A 17,321-nucleotide genomic window follows, 5' to 3' on the forward strand; every position below is an offset into this window, starting at 1 on the left:
GTAGAGTCCGGGAGGTGAAAAATGACAAAACCCAGGACGGGAGAGTAAGTGAGTCACCTGGGACTGTTACCAGCCTTGTAGAAGTTAGGCTCCTACAGACCCTGGGAGACAGAGACCCTACTATCAGATGTAGGCTGGAACCAGCAGTAAATCCTAGGGATGTGGCCTTGAACTGTTAGAAACTGTGTTAGTGTTTTGTTCAAGTCTTTATGGGCCGAGGAAGGGACCCAGTAGAGAGGAGGGCTCATAGCAGTCTGGGCTGAGTGTGGTCAAGAAGTAACTCTTTGTCACTTCCTAGTGACATTGTTTACTAACCGCTCTCTCTCCCCCCCCCGCCCCCCACCCCCACCCCAAAGTCTACAGGAAGGATCCAAAAAATATAACTCAAGAGGCATCTTGTTTCCCTGGAGCCCACCGCGCAACTGTCTCTGAAGAGCCTCGGGATTTACAGAACACCACAGAAATTAAGGGAGACTAATTTGCAGCAGGATCTTTTTCAGGTTTAAAAAAACTCCACACAAACACGCGATGGCGCTCTTTAAACCTTAGCAGACCCGACCTGAGGCCGCAATCAGCAGAGAACTACAACTCCCAGCAGCGCCGGCGAGTGAAAATTACCAACTTCCGGGGACTGTTTCCCGTGGGTCAGCTGCTCCAGCTCCACCCGCGCCATCGGAAAGCAGCACAGTATGCAGGCGGGAGGCGGCGGCCGGGGTCGCGGAGTCGCGGGGTCGCGGTGTCTCAGGGTCGGGGCCGCCATCGCTTCCACGAGGAGCGAGGCTCACGTCCCGGAAGTGGAGGCCAAGAGAAGCGGCGCCGGCGTCGCGGAGGGGCGTTCTGGCGTCACTTCCGCTGGGGCGGGGCCTCGGGCTCTCCCGCGCAAATTGAAAAGTCTTTGGTGCCCGGCTGCCACCCGGCCCTCTGTGTTCCGAGCCGCCTGCCTCGGGCGAGCTGGCCCAGGGTGAGTTGGGCGCGTCGGGGGTGGGTTTCGGAGCCCCTTCACGGCTCCCTTGGGGCGGACGGGGAGACCCCTGCCCGGAGAGGGAGCGGAGCGGGCTACGCGTGGGCCCTGGGTGGCATCCTCTCGGGACTCCTGTCTTCCAGCACGGGGGGGATGGGTCCGGCGAGGTCTTCCCGGCCCGGCCGCAGAGTCCCGAGTGCACATCGCGGTGCGGGCCGGCGCGGGGCTGCCCTTCGGGAGGGCAGAGAGGGTCCGCGGGCGCAGGCTCCTGCGTGCGGGACTCCTGCAGGGCTGCCGCCGACCTAGCAGTCTCCCCCGGCGTTTAAATGTGCAAAGTGAACTGTCTTCTTGATGTCGTGCAGGCGAAAGGAAGCGTGTTCTCTGGAATGGGCTTGCGGGCCGCTTGTGCACAGCCTGTGAACGGGAGTGGGGCGGCGAGGTCGCCGGTGTTGTAGCTGGCGTGCCGCTGGCGGGCGCCCTGAGATGATGCCTGCGCAGCGGCCCCCGGCCATTCCCACCACGCTCCAGAGGAAACGTTTATGCGAGCGTATTTGCCCAGCTTAGAAGACACATCAGCTTCACGGAATGTGTGTCCCGTCAGTTTTCCTCAAAGTGGAAGAGAACTCTTTTTAGAGGCATTGTCTGAGAGGTGGGAGGCTGATTGTTTTTCTCAAACTGCGGCTTGAGGAGCACCTGCAGCCAGATTACCTGGATTTAAACGTCGGAATCCCCCCACCTGGCTCCGCAGCTGGTGAATGCGCTGCTGAACTAGAGCATCCGAGTTTTGATACAGCATCAAGGTGAGGCTGACTTGCCACCCTGTGCCTTCTTCCTTTCCTTCCAAACGTAGTTTGGTGGGAGAGGTTGATGTTAGGAAACACCAAGCAGCTGTTCAGCCTCCTTGCTTTCAATTTTTATCATGAGGAGTGGGAGTGGGGGGGGTGGGTAGGCCGGCTGACGCTTGAACAACAGGGGATTGAACTGTGAGGGTCCACGACAAACAGATTTTTTTCGATACAGTACGGTACTGGTGAAGTTCCTGGGTGATGCTGTGGTGGTCCAGAGCTGATGGCCAAGAAAGAATTCTTGAAGAAGTCTTTGGTACAAAAAGATGATTTTATTGAAGCACAGGGACAGGACCCATGGGCAGGAAGAGCTGCACTGGGGTAACTTTGGGGGTAACTGATTATATCCCCTCAGGTTGGGAGAGGGTTAAGGATAGGGTAGGTCTCTAAGGAATTTTGGAAGCAAGGTTACCAGGACCTTGAGCTGCTGTTAGGAAAATGCCATTAATTACTGCAGTAATACCTGGGATTAGTAAAACCTGGGACCCTTCAGATGCATGTCAGGGGAGGTCATAAGCTTGGAGTATGATTGCCAGCATATATCTTGGGGGAGTTGAGATGAAGAAAGTTTCCCAAGGAATTTTTATGCTAAAGTAAACTGACAGTGGCCTCCAGGTTGGGATAATGTTAAGCTAAGATTACCTTTTGCCCCTAGGAAAGATTACCTTTTGTCATCATCAAGGCAGCTGAGCTCCTTTACTGTTTCAAGGACTTGTCAATGGTCTGTAAGCAGTAAGGGGATTTAATTTTTCATTTGCCTTGGTTTCCCACATCACCATGGCAAGCACTTACACCCCTTTCCTTTGTTCTTGGGTAGCCAGGAGGTCTGAGGAATATCACACATATTCCACCTGGTGGGGGTGGGGCGGGTGCTAATAGCCTGTACTTAGCCCTCAGCTTGCCCCACACTCCCTCGTCAGTACTGTAAGTGTGGCTTATGGTTTTCTTAACATTTTCGTCTCTCTAGCTTACTATAAGAATACAGTATATAACACATGTAACATATGAAGTATATGTTAACCGACTTTATGTTATTGGTGAGGCTTTAAGTTTGGGGGGAGTCAAAAGGCATATGTAGATTTTTGACTGGGTAGGGGTGGGTGCAAATAATCCCCCTCCTTGTCCAGAATTTCTGTATAGAAGGGACTTAGGGGCTTCTTTCTGGGCGGGACGGGGTAGGAAGTGAAAGAAGCATTCGTCTGAAATCAGTATTTTGCACAGCAAGCACACTTTCACATTTCTTTGGAGTAACTTTCAGAGAGTCTGATGGAGTTGTCGCTGGGCACCATTGCTGCTTATTAACAGAATGTTGGTTGCTTGGAATAAGACATTCTGATGGCAGTGAATTTAAGTCCTAAAAATGTACCAATTTACTTCTGTAATTCTGCTTATTTTCTCAATTGAAATGTCTACTTTCCTTCTGTTTGGAGTTTCCACTCCTACGCTGATGTGCATGCTGGCTCTTAACATGCTTGTGTAGAGGCAGTGTGATGCCTTAGCATGCACGGTTTTGTGGCTTTTAGCAATGCCTTTTTGGAGAGAGAGAGAGAGAGAGAGAGAGAGAGACTCATGCTCTTTTAGCACTTTCTGTGTGCCTAGTAGTGTGTTAACAGCTTGAAACATACATGATGATTCCAAGTGAGAAAGCACTTTGGAAAGAATAAATCTTAAGGGACTATCAAGTGACATTAGAGTTAGTGTTAGAGATTAGCGAAAGTATTCCAGATTATGGAAATTGTTGGCAGGGAGGAGCCCAATTGAGTATTAAAGAGGTGATTCTCAAATAAGCAGTAACAGTCGCTGTATCAATTTCTGATCTCTTATTTTTCTAAACCTTTTGGATAAATATGTTTTGCTTTAAATGTTGCTGTTTTCCCTTTCTCCCCTCGTATCATGCAGTTGATTGGCACAATGGGGATACAAGGATTGCTGCAATTTATCAAAGAAGCTTCTGAACCAATCCACGTGAGGAAGTATAAAGGACAGGTAGTAGCTGTGGATACCTATTGCTGGCTTCACAAAGGAGCTATTGCTTGTGCTGAAAAACTAGCCAAAGGTGAACCTACTGATAAGTAAGTCTGCACCTTGTATTAACTCTTTGCCAGTTAAGACTGAGACTTATATTAAATATCCTTTTGTTTATAGATGAGGGAAGTTGTGATGTTGTCCAGTTAATTGCTTTGCCAGAACTAAATGCAATACCTGATCCTTGTTTGGATCCTGGACCGTTGCAGGGTAGGATGTAGCAATGCTGTGCTGCAGCCAACTCATCCAAGTTCACAGGGCACCACCGTCTTCTCCCAGTTCAGCATTCCGTGACCCCGCATTGGTAGTTTATCCACCGTTGTAATACATTCATGTCAGGGAAATGGACAGATGCTACGGAACAGGCACCTCCTCTTGCCAAACCGGTTGTTAAATCTTCACCAGAACACACTGGTTATAAGAGCTGTTGAGGCAGTTGGACAAAGTTTAGTACAGACTGTATGTGAGATGATATTTTGTTGCTGTTAAATTTCTTGGGTGTGATAATGGTATGGTTGAAGGGATCCGGTTATTTATTGTACTATTCTTTCAACTTTTCAGTAGATTTGAAATTTTTCAAAGCAAAAAAAAAAAAAAAAAAAGGAAAAAAGGCAAGATTTGGAACCACAAAACATCAGAACTGGAAGGGATGTCAAAGCCTTTTAATCTGTAGATGAGAATGTCAATAACTCATCAGCTGTCACATAGCCCGTTAGGATCCAAGGCAGGATTTGAACCCTGAAGCCTAAATTAGAGTTTTCATGTCCTGTGAAAACATTTTGCTTTAAAAAAAGAAAAGAAAGAAAAAAAAACTTCCCTGTTCATAATCCATCTCCTCTGGTTTTAAAGAGTATTACTTTATAATACGCAATGCACCTAAAATTTTTTTTTCTTTATTTTCATAGGTATGTAGGATTTTGTATGAAATTTGTAAATATGTTACTCTCTCATGGGATCAAGCCTATTCTTGTATTTGATGGATGTACTTTACCTTCTAAAAAGGAAGTGGAAAAGTCTAGAAGAGAGTAAGTTGATTCTCTATTCACTCTAATTGCGTTAAGGTCTGATGCTATAGTCTATACCAATTTTCTTGAATTTTAATTTATTGAGGCTTGCTTCATAGCCTAGTACTTCAACAAATTTCTTGAAATGTTTCATGTGTGCTAGAAAGGAATATGTATTTTCAGTTATTAAGAGGAAGATTGTCCAGTAAGTCAAGCTTATTGATTATGGTGCTCAAATCTATCTTTGCTGTTTTGTTTGGTTTTGGTCGTGGGGGGGGGGGGGGAGTGGAATTGTCAATTACCTTATAGTTCTGATCATTTTTGTTTTATTTTGAAGCTATTTTATTGGTTGCATTCAAGTTTAGAATTAGTTACATTCTTGTGGTAACTATTTTACTAGTGACTCTTAGTCCCTAGTTTTGCTTTTCTGTTCTAAAGTCTTCTGTCCGATTGTAACCGTAGCCATAACTTTTCCTTCTATATTCCCACTGTCTTTTTTTATTTGTTAACCTACAGCTTACTACTTCATTGGTTTTAAGGTTTGTCTCTTACAAAGAACACATTACTGTGTTTTGTTTTTGTTTTCTTATCCATTCTGTCAATCTTTGCCATTTTTTGAAAAAAAAAATTTTTTTTTAAGTTTATTTATTTATTTTGAGGGAGACAGAGCACGAGCAGGGAAGGGGCAGAGACAGAGAATTCCAAGCAGGCTCCACGCTGCCAGCACAGAGCCAAATGGCAGGGCTCAAACTCCTGAAACTGTGACATCATGACCTGAGCTGAAAGGTCAGCTGAAAAGTCATGACATCATGACCTGAGTCAGACTACTCAACCGGCTAAGCCACCTAAGTGCCCCTGAAAATCTTTTAAATGGAGAGTTTATTCTTTTCACATTGACCATTAATTACTAATATATTTTAATACATTGTTTCTCTTACTTGGTATTTTATATTTGTCCATCTCTCTCTTTTTTGGGGGGGGGAGGTTGACCCCTACCTTGCTTGACTTCTGGATTGTTTTTTCTACCTTTATTGTCTCTTGTTTCTAGTTGAAAAGTAATGTCTTCTATTTCCCTTAATAGTTAACCCAGAAATTTTATCATTCATGTTTAACTTCACAGATTCTAGTAAGTTTCTAACAACAGGCCTCAGAAATAACTTCTGTATTTTAATAAAACAGGTATCCTCCCCATATTCGTTTGCTCTCATTTGTCCCTCCCCCCACACCCCCCCTCGCATCTGTGTTTCTAGGTCCCAGAGTCCTTGTGTTGTATAGGAAAGACCCCTGGGCTTAGTTGTCAGAGCTAGTGTGAATCACACCCAGACAGAAGTGAGCCTCGCTGAGGGAGCCATCGGTTAGGGTGCTGGTGTCCTGGCTGTGCTCTCTCTCGGCCTAGATAGGTTAGAGAGTTTTTCAGACCTAGGTTTTGGAACCTAGCTGTACTTGGAGGGCTCTGATTCGCATACAGAGTCAGATCAGTTTCACGCTGGAGGGTTCTGATTCTTAAAGCCAGAACTTTATAAAGACTGTTTAGAAAGGAATAACTGAAACTGTGTGAGCCCACGTTCTATTACAAATAATGTACAGTTTACCAAATATACTCTCAATAAAAGTTAGTTCATTCTAGGTTAGTTCTGAAAGGATTGGTGACCGACCTAAACCAGAGCGGCTGAGAGACTAGTCCAAACCACATCCTACCCGGGTGTCGCCCACCGGCTCTTAATTCTAATTGCAGATACTTACTAATTTTCTCTTGCTAAGCTCAAGAATGGCTAAAAACATGTCTCAGCTGCCTGTCTCTGTCCTGCATATTCTTTTTGTCTTTGTAAGATCAGCTTTTTCTGTGCCATTGTAGCAGTGGGAGGAGGCACTTAAAATCCTTTCCTACAAGTCTCTTCCTCCATGAGCCCAGTCTGTGCAACTAGGGAATTTGTATATGTATGCGCACATTTACTTAAAGATAAAAACCTCATAAGTTCAGACTGATTCTTCCAAGTCAAACTCAGGACTCAGGGTTTTTACCTCTTCTGCAGTGTATCTTCACCTCCTCTCTTCATACCTAGAATCCTTATTTTCAAGGGTAAAGGGATGATGAAGTTGGAGTATCTTATAATTACTCCTTTGTTCTATCCCAAGGTAAATGCACGTATTTTATTATACTCAAGAATAGATTCAGAATAAAATACTGATGCCCCTACCAATATGATTATTGAAAACGGTTAAAATTTCTTTCTCCTTTTGCATATGCTTTCTTCCCACTTAAAAATAGTGGTTCCATATTGTTAGAACGTGTGTTATCACTGTCTCTCCGTTTAACCTGTATTTAGTAGTCTACAAATTACCACATACTTGATTATTATTGACAGTTTTTATGCAGATGTTATTTTGGTTTTTCTGAAATTTGTTGTCTAGTAGATTCCACAGAAAAGCTCAGAAACAGTATTTCTCAAGGTCTTTATATGTCCATAAAGGTGCACCCTTTATACTTAAAAGTTTTGATGGTATAAAACCCTTGCCTCATATTTTCTTAAGTGTCTTAATTACTGCATTTTCCCTTGACATAAAGCGTGATGTAAAAAAGTCTGAGGATACGCTTGTGTGTGCGTACATGATAAATCACCTGTGTGCTTTTTGACTCGAAGCCCAAAAGATCCAGATTAATGTTCTCAAGCACCTGGTACACACTGTCCAATGAGTCAAAGTTTATTTTTTTCCCCCTAGGAAAATTTCTTGAATTTCTTGAAGTCAGCCTCTTACTATTTTTTTTTCCCCTTGCAGAAGACGACAAGCCAATCTTCTTAAGGGAAAGCAGCTTCTTCGTGAGGGGAAGGTTTCAGAAGCCAGAGACTGTTTTACCCGTTCCATCAATATCACACATGTGATGGCCCACAAAGTCATTAAAGTAAGCCCAACAGGAAATGAAGCCAAAGAGAACAAATGGCCAACTTCATCGAAGCCAGTTATGAGTTGTATATTGATGGGAGAGCAAGAAAATGAAGGGAGGGAAATTACTCTCGGTCTAACTCAAGGAAGTGGCAGGTCTCAGGAAGAGGAAGCGGGATCTTTTGACAGAGAAGAGTCCGACAGTCTCCAGGGGGAGAAATCCTAAGGACTAAGAGACACTCTCCCGTTTTAGATAAGTGACTTAGATGAGCTCCATGGGCACCTTGTTCTGTAGAGACGGAAGTGTTAATTCCTGGAGCATCAGTCTCACCCCACTGCCCTGTAGTCTTCAACATGTATAACCTTCACTTCTGTAGGCCGTCAGGTCTGTAGAACCAGCCTCACTGACTCCGGAACTCTCCGACCCTAGTCTTCCTCAATCAGCTTCTGCTTAAAAGCGTCTTACAACCATAGACCTACTTCAGTGGCCCAAAGTCCCAGCCCTCACTTACCCTCCTTCAGGCCTCTGTTCAAACTGCTTGGTAAACAAATAGGAAAATAAATATAGTGATTAAATTCTGTAATTTTATCAAAACAGTGTCAGGTAGACTTCTGTAGTGTGAAAAGAAAATATATTTTCATAGGGAAAATACATCCAGAGCTCCAAACAAATGTCTTGTATGCTTTTGGAGCGTAGCCATTCTGAAGATGCAAGCTTTCTACAACTTGAGATAATTAAAGTTTTCTGGCTTCTGTTTTTTTTTTTTCTCCCTCTGAATGTACAGCTATTTTCTCCAAATTTATAAAGTGATTTTTTAAAAAAGAATTTTTTAAATTCTTTGTGGCTATATGATTAGTTCAATATTTGCTAGGACTAAAAGTAGAAACACTTCAAAGGAAATGATTTCTGAAAACAATTATCAGCATGTGCATGTTGAGGCTGGTAGTAAAACGGGAAATTGTTCAGTGCTCTCCAGATGCCATCCTGGAGATTGACCATGATCCTCTCTGGCAGGCTGCCCGGTCCCAGGGAGTGGATTGTCTCGTGGCTCCATACGAAGCAGACGCGCAGCTGGCCTATCTTAACAAAGCTGGTATTGTACAAGCCATAATCACAGAGGACTCTGATCTCCTCGCTTTTGGCTGTAAAAAGGTACTTTACTACTCCATACTGTTTTCTGTGCAGTTGGCAATGGTGTAAATCAAGGCACTAAGGTTTTTCTTTTCCAGGAATCATCACTTTATTTTATTTAATACCTGCAGTTAATACCTACTTTACAATGTTAATAATTATTTTATTTAAAATGCAGGGTTTTGCTGCTTGACATTTGTGTAATCTGGACACTTTTTCAGAGTAAGCCCTTACGGTTAAAAGGTTTTGTTTTATCCGAATTCTTCAGTAGAGTGCAGACTTGCTATTCTTATTTTTGGTAATAATTTATATGCTTTATTTTTTTTCAACTAGGTGAGGTAAATAACTTACCTAACAGGATGTTTTGCAGTTACTTAGAATTATGTATAAAACTGTTTAATGGAAAATTTTATCATGACATAGTAAGGGAGGATTAAGATACAAAACTATAAGATCTCATTTTTGTTACTGCCAATGTTATTCATATTATTTATATATTTTATAGATGACTAGAAGGATCTGTTGAAGGGTTAATGTTGGGTAACAGTGACAAATGAGAGGTGTCAGGCAACTTTGGTTTCCTTCTTCCTGAATTTCCCTGTTTTCCAAATTCTCTACAATGAACATGTATTACTCTAAGAGAAAGGATTTCTGTATGGATTGTTATTTGATCGCCATGACAACTCTGAATGTCAGTAAGGGGTAAGAGACACTCTTTCTACCAGAGTCAGGGCAAGGGAGTCCTGGTGCAGGACCCTATCTAGACATAGTGTATGTTTCAGTTTAATTTATTTACAAATTGCACAGTGATTACCTGGCCTGTCTCTCTTCTCAATGTGATGCTAAATAACAAGAAAGAATTCTTAGGAATATTACAATGGGTTAGATCACGAAACATTGAAATGACCCTTACAGGTACTTAGGTATTTAACAATTTCCCTTCCTTTTGAAGGTGATTTTAAAAATGGACCAGTTTGGAAATGGACTAGAAATTGACCAGGCTCGGCTGGGAATGTGCAGGCAGCTTGGGGACGTGTTCACCGAGGAGAAGTTCCGGTATATGTGCATACTTTCAGGCTGTGACTACCTCTCCTCACTGCGTGGGATCGGGTTAGCAAAGGCCTGCAAAGTGCTCAGACTAGCCAATAATCCGGATATTGTAAAGGTGGGAGTGATTCACCAAGTGCCATATTCAGTTTCCAAACCATTTCTTCCATCATAGATACACCCCTCAGAATATGAATTTTAAATATTCTATCCTGTCAACAGCCCGTGTTGTGTCATTGAAAGGAAAAAATGACTAAAACACTAGAATTTTGTTTTTGGCAACTGATGGACCTGTTTTAAGCAATTGACAAATTTTTTAAATGAAGACTTATATAAAGAGACTTAAGGGTAAAGTGTTCTAGATAAAATTAATGTTAAAATTATCTTTCAGTTTCTGTCCTGTTGTCTGTTGTAAGTGGTTCTCAAACTTTTTGGTCTCAGGATCCACCTACGCTCTTTTTTTTTGTTTGTTTTTTAAATTTTTTTAAGTTTATTTATTTATTTTGACAGAGAACAGAGCACACAAGCAGGAGAGAGGCAGAAAGAGAAAATCCCCAAGACTTTGCGTGCTAGCAGCACAGAGCCCGATGTGAGGCTCGAAGTCACAAACTGAGATCATGACCTGAGCCAAACTGAGATCAGCCAAACTGAGATCATGACCTGAGCCAAAGTCAAGAGCTGACACTCAACTGATTGAGCCACCCAGGCGCCCCACCACTTACACTCTTAAAAGCTCTTCGTGGCAATAATTTTTGTTTAATGGGTTATAGCTATTGATATTTACTGAATGAAATTCAAACAAAATTAAAATGTTTATTAATTTAAAATTAACAATAATAAATTCATGGGGCACCTGGGAGGCTCAGTCAGTTAAGTGTCCAAGTCTTAATTGCAGCTCAGGTCATGATCTCATGGTTCGTAAGATCAAGCCCCACATCGGGCTCTGTGCTGACAGTGCAAAGCCTCTTTGGGATTCTCGCTCTTGCTCTCATTCTCAACATATATAGCATATTCTAAAGAAACATAGCCGTGTCTTCTAAAAACATGAAAATGACAGGAACTGAACATTTATGTAAATCTCTAACATGGCTTGATAGGAGACAGCTGAGTTCTCACATCTACATCCTCATACAATCTGATGCAATATCATGTGCAGGGTATCCTCTGGAAAACTGAGACTCCTACATCACCACTCTGTCATTTCCCAGATAGCTTTACCTTAAAAAATAAGTATATGTTAAGCTAATTTCCGCCACCCGCCTCGGGCAGTTCTCATCAGGAGTTGGTAGTAGAGCCGGGAATGGAGCCCTGGGCACTAACTAGCCTGTGACTCCCGGGCCGCTGATTCTCACTCTCTGGCTCTTCACCTGTGAGTGTGATGCGATGGTGACTCCATTTTTAATTCTCAGGTTTTGTGTGTTGTTTTGCTTTTTTTAGATAAAAGGGACTTTGAGGGTGAGGAATGTGTCTTAACATCACACATGGGAATATAAACTTGACGTTGTAACTGAATTGTTCATTCTTTGGGTTAATAGAAAAATCAAAGAAGATACTGTCATAGAGACAGTTTTTAGTACTGCAACATGATTGTGTTTTCTGGTAGAGGTTTTTAATGTAGATAAAATTAGTTGATTTTCTGTCTCGCCTCAGCCTCCTGTAATGTGAACCAGTTGGTCTTGGAGATGATACATTCCCTATTCTGTATTTGTAGATAACCAGTAAATATTTTTACATCCATTATTAGGTCATCAAGAAAATTGGACACTATCTTAAGATGAATATAACGGTACCAGAAGATTACATCAAAGGATTTATTCGGGCCAACAATACCTTTCTTTATCAGCTAGTTTTTGATCCCATCAAAAGGAAACTCATCCCTCTGAATGCATATGAAGACGATATTGATCCTGAAACACTGAGCTATGCTGGGCAGTATCCTTTCTGAACCAGAATAGAATTTTGTATTTCTTTCTTATTTTTATGGAGATATTTTTAGTGAAACATTCAGTAAAAAGCCTGTAAATTGTTTTCTGCTTTCTTTTTTATAGTGAAGCCTATCTTTTGTTAACTTTAAATACCATGCTGGTGAAAATTTAGAGCAGCTTTTTGTTTATAACTTGCTAATTACTTGGGTTGACTTGACAGAAACATGTACCGAGTCAGTCACTTAAGGTACCCATGGCAAGGGCGGCATTTCTCGACAAACAAGTTCGATTTATTAGGAGGGCCATCCTGGGCACGTGTGCACACCGTGTGTCCTGCTCCTAACCCGGGCTACGTACACTCAGTGTGGTTCAGAGCCCTGGGTCACGTATGTGATCTACTAGTGACAAGTAGACATTAGTGAACGACACCTGTGGTTTCAGGAATGCTGAAGGTAGAAAGTCAGGATCTGCTGGAGCCCTAAACCTGAGCATTTTCTGCAACGATAGGAAACACTTTTCTATCGTAGTTATATTCATTTGGTTGTTAATGAAAGCATTTTTCCTTAATCTTACCAACCTAGGTATTTTGATGATTCCATAGCTCTTCAAATAGCACTTGGAAATAAAGATATAAATACTTTTGAACAGATCGATAACTACAATCCAGACATTGCTACGGTAACGTCTTAATGAGTTTTTTTTTTTTTTAAGTGACTTCACTTTTAGAGAGCATGTTTTAGTTATGTCTTAGGAACTGTGACTAAAGGCAAATCTTCATGTAATAAACATCTTCTAAGGATTGCTGTATCCCAGCTGTTTGCACAGTGTGGGTTTAAAACAACTTCATGCTAGAGAAATTGTCTGTCTTAGAACATAGGTAGATTGGTTAATTTCCTTAAGTTAAAAAGCAACCACATGATATATTACCAGACCTTTAGATGTGAACATTTCTTTTGTGTCTACAAGCCTCTTCTCATCCCACGCCATTCGCCTCTGGCCTTTGGCATTTTGAAGATTCAAACCTAGCAATGCTACCATTGGAAGGAAAAGCTGGTTTTTTTGCTCGATGAGCAAATATTGAGTGCCTCTGAGCTCTGTCCTTGAGCCCCTCCATGTTTTCTTCTACTTTTTCCGGTTGTGTATATCCCTTCTGACAACCCCCCCCCCCAACCATTCTCTCCTTTCTCTGACTGTTCTGTTCATATCTATTCCTAAAATAAGTTCAGATGGCTTTACTTATGCAGAAACCTCGCGCATCTTTAACCCTATCTCCAGTCTAGTACCAGCCACGTAATTCTGAATGTTTCTTGGATTTCTACATAAATGTTTTCCTAGAACCTTAAATCCATCCACAGTCAAGAACAAACTCTTTGGGGCGCCTGCGTGACTAGTCAGTAAAGCGTCCGACTTTGACTCAGGTCATGGTCTTGTGGTTTGTGAGTTCGAGCCCTGCGTTGGACTCTGTGCTTATATCTCAGAACCTGGAGCCTGGAGCCTGCTTCAGATTCTGTGTCTCCCTCTCTCTCTGCCCCTCCTCCACTCATGCTGTGTCTCTCTCTCAAAAATAAACACGAAAAAAATTAAAAAAAAAAAAAAAAAAAAAAACTTCATTCCTTATCAGCTTTCCTTAATAACATTTCTCCTTTTTCTTTTCTAGCACTTTTCACTACATAAATTACATCTCAATACTTGACTTTGTGAGTCTTCCCAGCAGAGTGCAATTTTCATAAAGGCAGGACATTAAGAACTTCGCTGCTATATTATTTTTACCATGTTTATCTATGGAAGGAATGAATATCAGCTACATGATCTCTTTCATTGCTAAGTCCTTTTGCTTTTAAGTTGTCCTCCTGAAGGATAGTTTCTTCTTTCACAAAGCTTCTGGTCTAATCCAGGTCTTCCCACCCTTGCTCACTAATTCAGTTCCTGACTTAGCATTTATTAAGCACTGTAATTAGCATAGGTTAGCTAGTGTTCTGGAATATAAACAAAAATAAAATCTAATTCTTCCTCTCTGGTGCTCATTCCTTAAGGGAGGGAGACATGGTTATATCGATAGAAATAAGGTAAGTTCTGTAGTAGAGATGTATGCTAGGCTCCATGAAAAAATAAAAAGACCATGCACCTAACTCCACTGAAGAGAATTCTTCATAATAATAGTAGCAAACATTTACGGGGCATTACTATGTTCTAAATACTATTCTAATAACCTTACGCATAGTGACTCATTTACTCTTCAACAAGCCTGTGAGGTCAATATTATTATTTCCATTTTACAAATGAAGAAACAACAAGACAGAGGTTAGGGAAGTTGCCCAGATCACACATTTAAATAATTGGGGACTTACGACCCCAGGCCAAGCTTTGCTGTCTCCTTGTGGAGAAACACGTGTCCTGGGTTTGCAAATGTCAGTGGGGATTTTCAAGATGATGAGTGACTACAGGTTGAAGCATGGGTGGAAGAGGGTAGTAAGCAGTTCATTATGGATGGCCCAAGAATGTCCTAGTGTTCCATGTGAAGGAAGCAGAGGGCCTTGAGAAAGAAAAAGAGGTGAGCCTGGAGAAGGTGGCCGCTGATAAACTGGCGACCAGTTGAGCGTTGAAAAGAAATCATTACTGTCAGCTGAAATAAACCAAGCCTACCAAGAGGACACAAATCCCTAATGATACTAGGAAAGAACCTTATGTTGATCATCTCAAATCATGTAAACCTTCTTTGTTTTCCTAGAACCTCTCTATTAATTAGATGTTATTTCTTAGTCCTCTAGTTTTTCTTATTCATGTCTTTGTCCTTTGTTTTTTTCTGGGAAACATTTGTCTTCCAACTTTGTACTATCCAGTGTAGTAGCCAGTGGCCACATGTGGCCTATTAAATTAAAGATTCTGTTTCACGGATCTTTCTCTGAGAACACCAATTATAATTTCTTGCACGTTTTCTGCTCTGAATTGTTTTTTTGGTTTTTTTTCTACTTGTTTTGGCCTTTTCTCTTTCATAGCAGAGACTTTTCTTCAAACATCTGAAGCTTCTTGTCTATTTGTTCCTATTTGAGAGGCACCGAGAAGCTCGAGAAAATTTGTGTGAACGAGTGGGGCCTACAGTTTTGGGCTTTACCCTTGGGTGATCTGGTTGCCAACAAGCTGGCTTGATTTTGTGAAGTCCCAAATGTCAGCATGTTTTCTCTGCAGAGTTCCATTTTTCCAAAAAGGGGTCCTACAATTTCTACTGGCACATGGAAACGTGGCAGTTTGCTTTTTTTTTTAATGTTTAATTTTGAGAACAAGAGACAGAGCATGAGCAGGGGAAGGGCAGAGAGAGAGGGAGACACAGAATCCGAAGCACACTCCAAGCTGTCAGCACAACCCAGTGCGGGGCTCGAACTCCCAAACTGTGAGATCATGACCTGAGCTGAAGTCAGACGCTTAACCAACTGAGCCACCCAGGTGTCCCTGTGGCAGTTTGCATTTTAAGAGCTGGTTAGGGAAAGTGAGTTGGGGTGAGCCTTTAATTTGATATCTGTCTTTAGATAAATGGATCTTCCCACCTTCTGAAGTGTCTTCTGTTTCTGGGTTTCAAATGAACAGTTACTCTGGTTCTGAAGGCAGGGAGGTGTGAGTTGACTGGTCAGTTGGAAGATAAAGGACCAAGGGTCAAATAATCCTCCTTTTCTTAGCCCTGCCCCATGTAAAGCCTGTGTGATAACTGGTCCCTTCAATTCCTGAGCTTTTCTCATGTTTGTGCAGGTGAAGTTGACTTCTCTTTGGAATTTTCTGCAGACACTTGGGCTTGATCTCTCTTCTGCTGAGTTCTTAAAATTCCTCTGTCTATACTCTGATCGACACAGATATCCTAGTTTTACTGCGGATGGAGTTTGTGTTTTGTTCTGGGGGATAATAATCAAAAGAAGGGGACTGAAAAGTGTATACTTTGCTATCTTTACACATTTGAATTATTGATAGTATAATTTCATCAGGAATGATTCTTAAGTTGTTTCTTTGTCTCAGAAACTCTATAATATTTGGCTGTATCGAATCTATCCAGTCATCTGTCCAGTGAGTCATTATGGCTCACTAAGATGTCCATCCCTTTATAGAGAAATTTCTGTAGGAATCCTTAACTGTACAAGCGAATTAATCCTTTTTATTTAAAATTTAGTCTTCCCAGTCTGGTTTTCTACTTGCCTGTTGTCTTTTTCAGTAAAACTGTCAATGGGATCTATTGCCATGAGCCATTACGATTAAGCTGTTTTTTATAACCGTTTCCTCATTTATTCCAAATTACCTTCCTTGTTAATTCTCAAAGCGTATCCTGAATAATGTCACCTTGTTTTATTTATTTTTATCCTTTCTTTGAGAGCTTAGATTCATTCCAAGTTAGGTGGGATTTTTGTTGACTGGAATTCATGCCCTGAGTACCAACATTTTTTATGCCTTTGTTAATTTTTCCCTTTGCCTCTCTATTAGAGTTTTATTGATATCCTCTTAATATATCCATGATGTCATTGTGAATAACTTATATTAGCATTAAGAATGACTACTTACCAGCACTTACTGTCAGCAAACTCTTTGTCAGAGAAAGTTTTATGCAAGACTCAGTGGAGACCAAAGTAGCTTTCTGTTTCTCCAGATTGTCCACTGAAGATGGTACCAAGTATGGGTCTAATAGAAACTAGAGTTTTATAAATTAGATTGTTTTGGTTTGAATTCAACCATTTTCTAGAGGTGGGATGGTTGATTACTTTAAATACACTGTTTTATGGTTTTAACTTTCAGGTGCTTTGTAAAGAAAGGGTGTGTAAATGACTATTCAGAGGCTTACTACCAGATGCTTGTTAAACTAATTACTATTTTTTGAAATAATACTGGAATTTTAAAAGTACTTTTTTTTTGGAGCGCCTGGGTGGCTCCGTCTGTTAACCATCCAACTCTTGATTTCAGCTCAGGTCATGATCCCAGGGTCTTGGGATCGAGTCCTGCGTCAGGCTCTGCACTGAGCATGGAACCTACTTAAGATTCTCTCTCCCTCTCGCTCCCTGACTCTTGCACACACACCCACATGCTCTTTCTCTAAAATAAAAATAAGTAAAATGTTTCTAAAAAATAAATTTAAAAGAAAGTACTTTTTTTCTGGCTACATTTGTTCAAGTGCATTTTCATTTCTTGCACTGTTCATCTTAGGAAGATTCACTTTTTCTTAGAAATGAGCTAACAAGGTCACTTGAGTTTCATTACGAGAAGCAGACCCAGGAATACAAGACACATTTAATGGAAAAGTGTAGTACATCAAAATAGAAAATGTTATTAAAGAACAGATACTTCCTCAGGGTGCCTGGGTGGCTCAGTTGGTTAAGTGTCTGGCTTTGGCTCAGGTCATGATCTCACGGCTCATGGGTTCGAGCCCCACATCGGGCTCTGCTGACAGCTCAGAGTCTGGAGCCTGCTTTGGATTCTGTGTCTCCCTCTTTCTCTGTTCCCCCCCCCACACACACACACACTGTCTCA

General features: G+C 41.6%; 1 protein-coding gene across 5 annotated transcripts in view; it reads left to right on the top strand.

Annotated features, from left to right (window-relative positions):
* The first annotated feature begins 852 nt into the window (after positions 1–852).
* EXO1 (exonuclease 1) overlaps positions 853–17,321 on the top strand; it is a 36,543-nt gene continuing 20,074 nt past the window's right edge. For 3 of the 5 annotated variants that reach the window (XM_040451806.1, XM_040451807.1, XM_040451808.1), the window contains exons 1-9: positions 853–961; positions 1,324–1,761; positions 3,706–3,878; positions 4,737–4,856; positions 7,614–7,737; positions 8,734–8,871; positions 9,803–10,015; positions 11,642–11,829; positions 12,404–12,500. In XM_040451806.1, the coding sequence (XP_040307740.1) occupies positions 3,718–3,878; positions 4,737–4,856; positions 7,614–7,737; positions 8,734–8,871; positions 9,803–10,015; positions 11,642–11,829; positions 12,404–12,500 (1,041 nt within the window). In that variant the 5' untranslated portion in view covers positions 853–961; positions 1,324–1,761; positions 3,706–3,717. Of the gene's footprint in view, positions 962–1,323; positions 1,762–3,705; positions 3,879–4,736; positions 4,857–7,613; positions 7,738–8,733; positions 8,872–9,802; positions 10,016–11,641; positions 11,830–12,403; positions 12,501–17,321 lie in introns of those variants that run through there. The other 2 variants (XM_040451810.1, XM_040451809.1) reach the window with 2 other exon arrangements.

This window comes from Herpailurus yagouaroundi, unplaced genomic scaffold, assembly GCF_014898765.1.
Source record: "Herpailurus yagouaroundi ecotype Mexico unplaced genomic scaffold, PumYag 205, whole genome shotgun sequence".
In the NCBI taxonomy this organism is placed as follows: domain Eukaryota; kingdom Metazoa; phylum Chordata; class Mammalia; order Carnivora; family Felidae; genus Herpailurus; species Herpailurus yagouaroundi.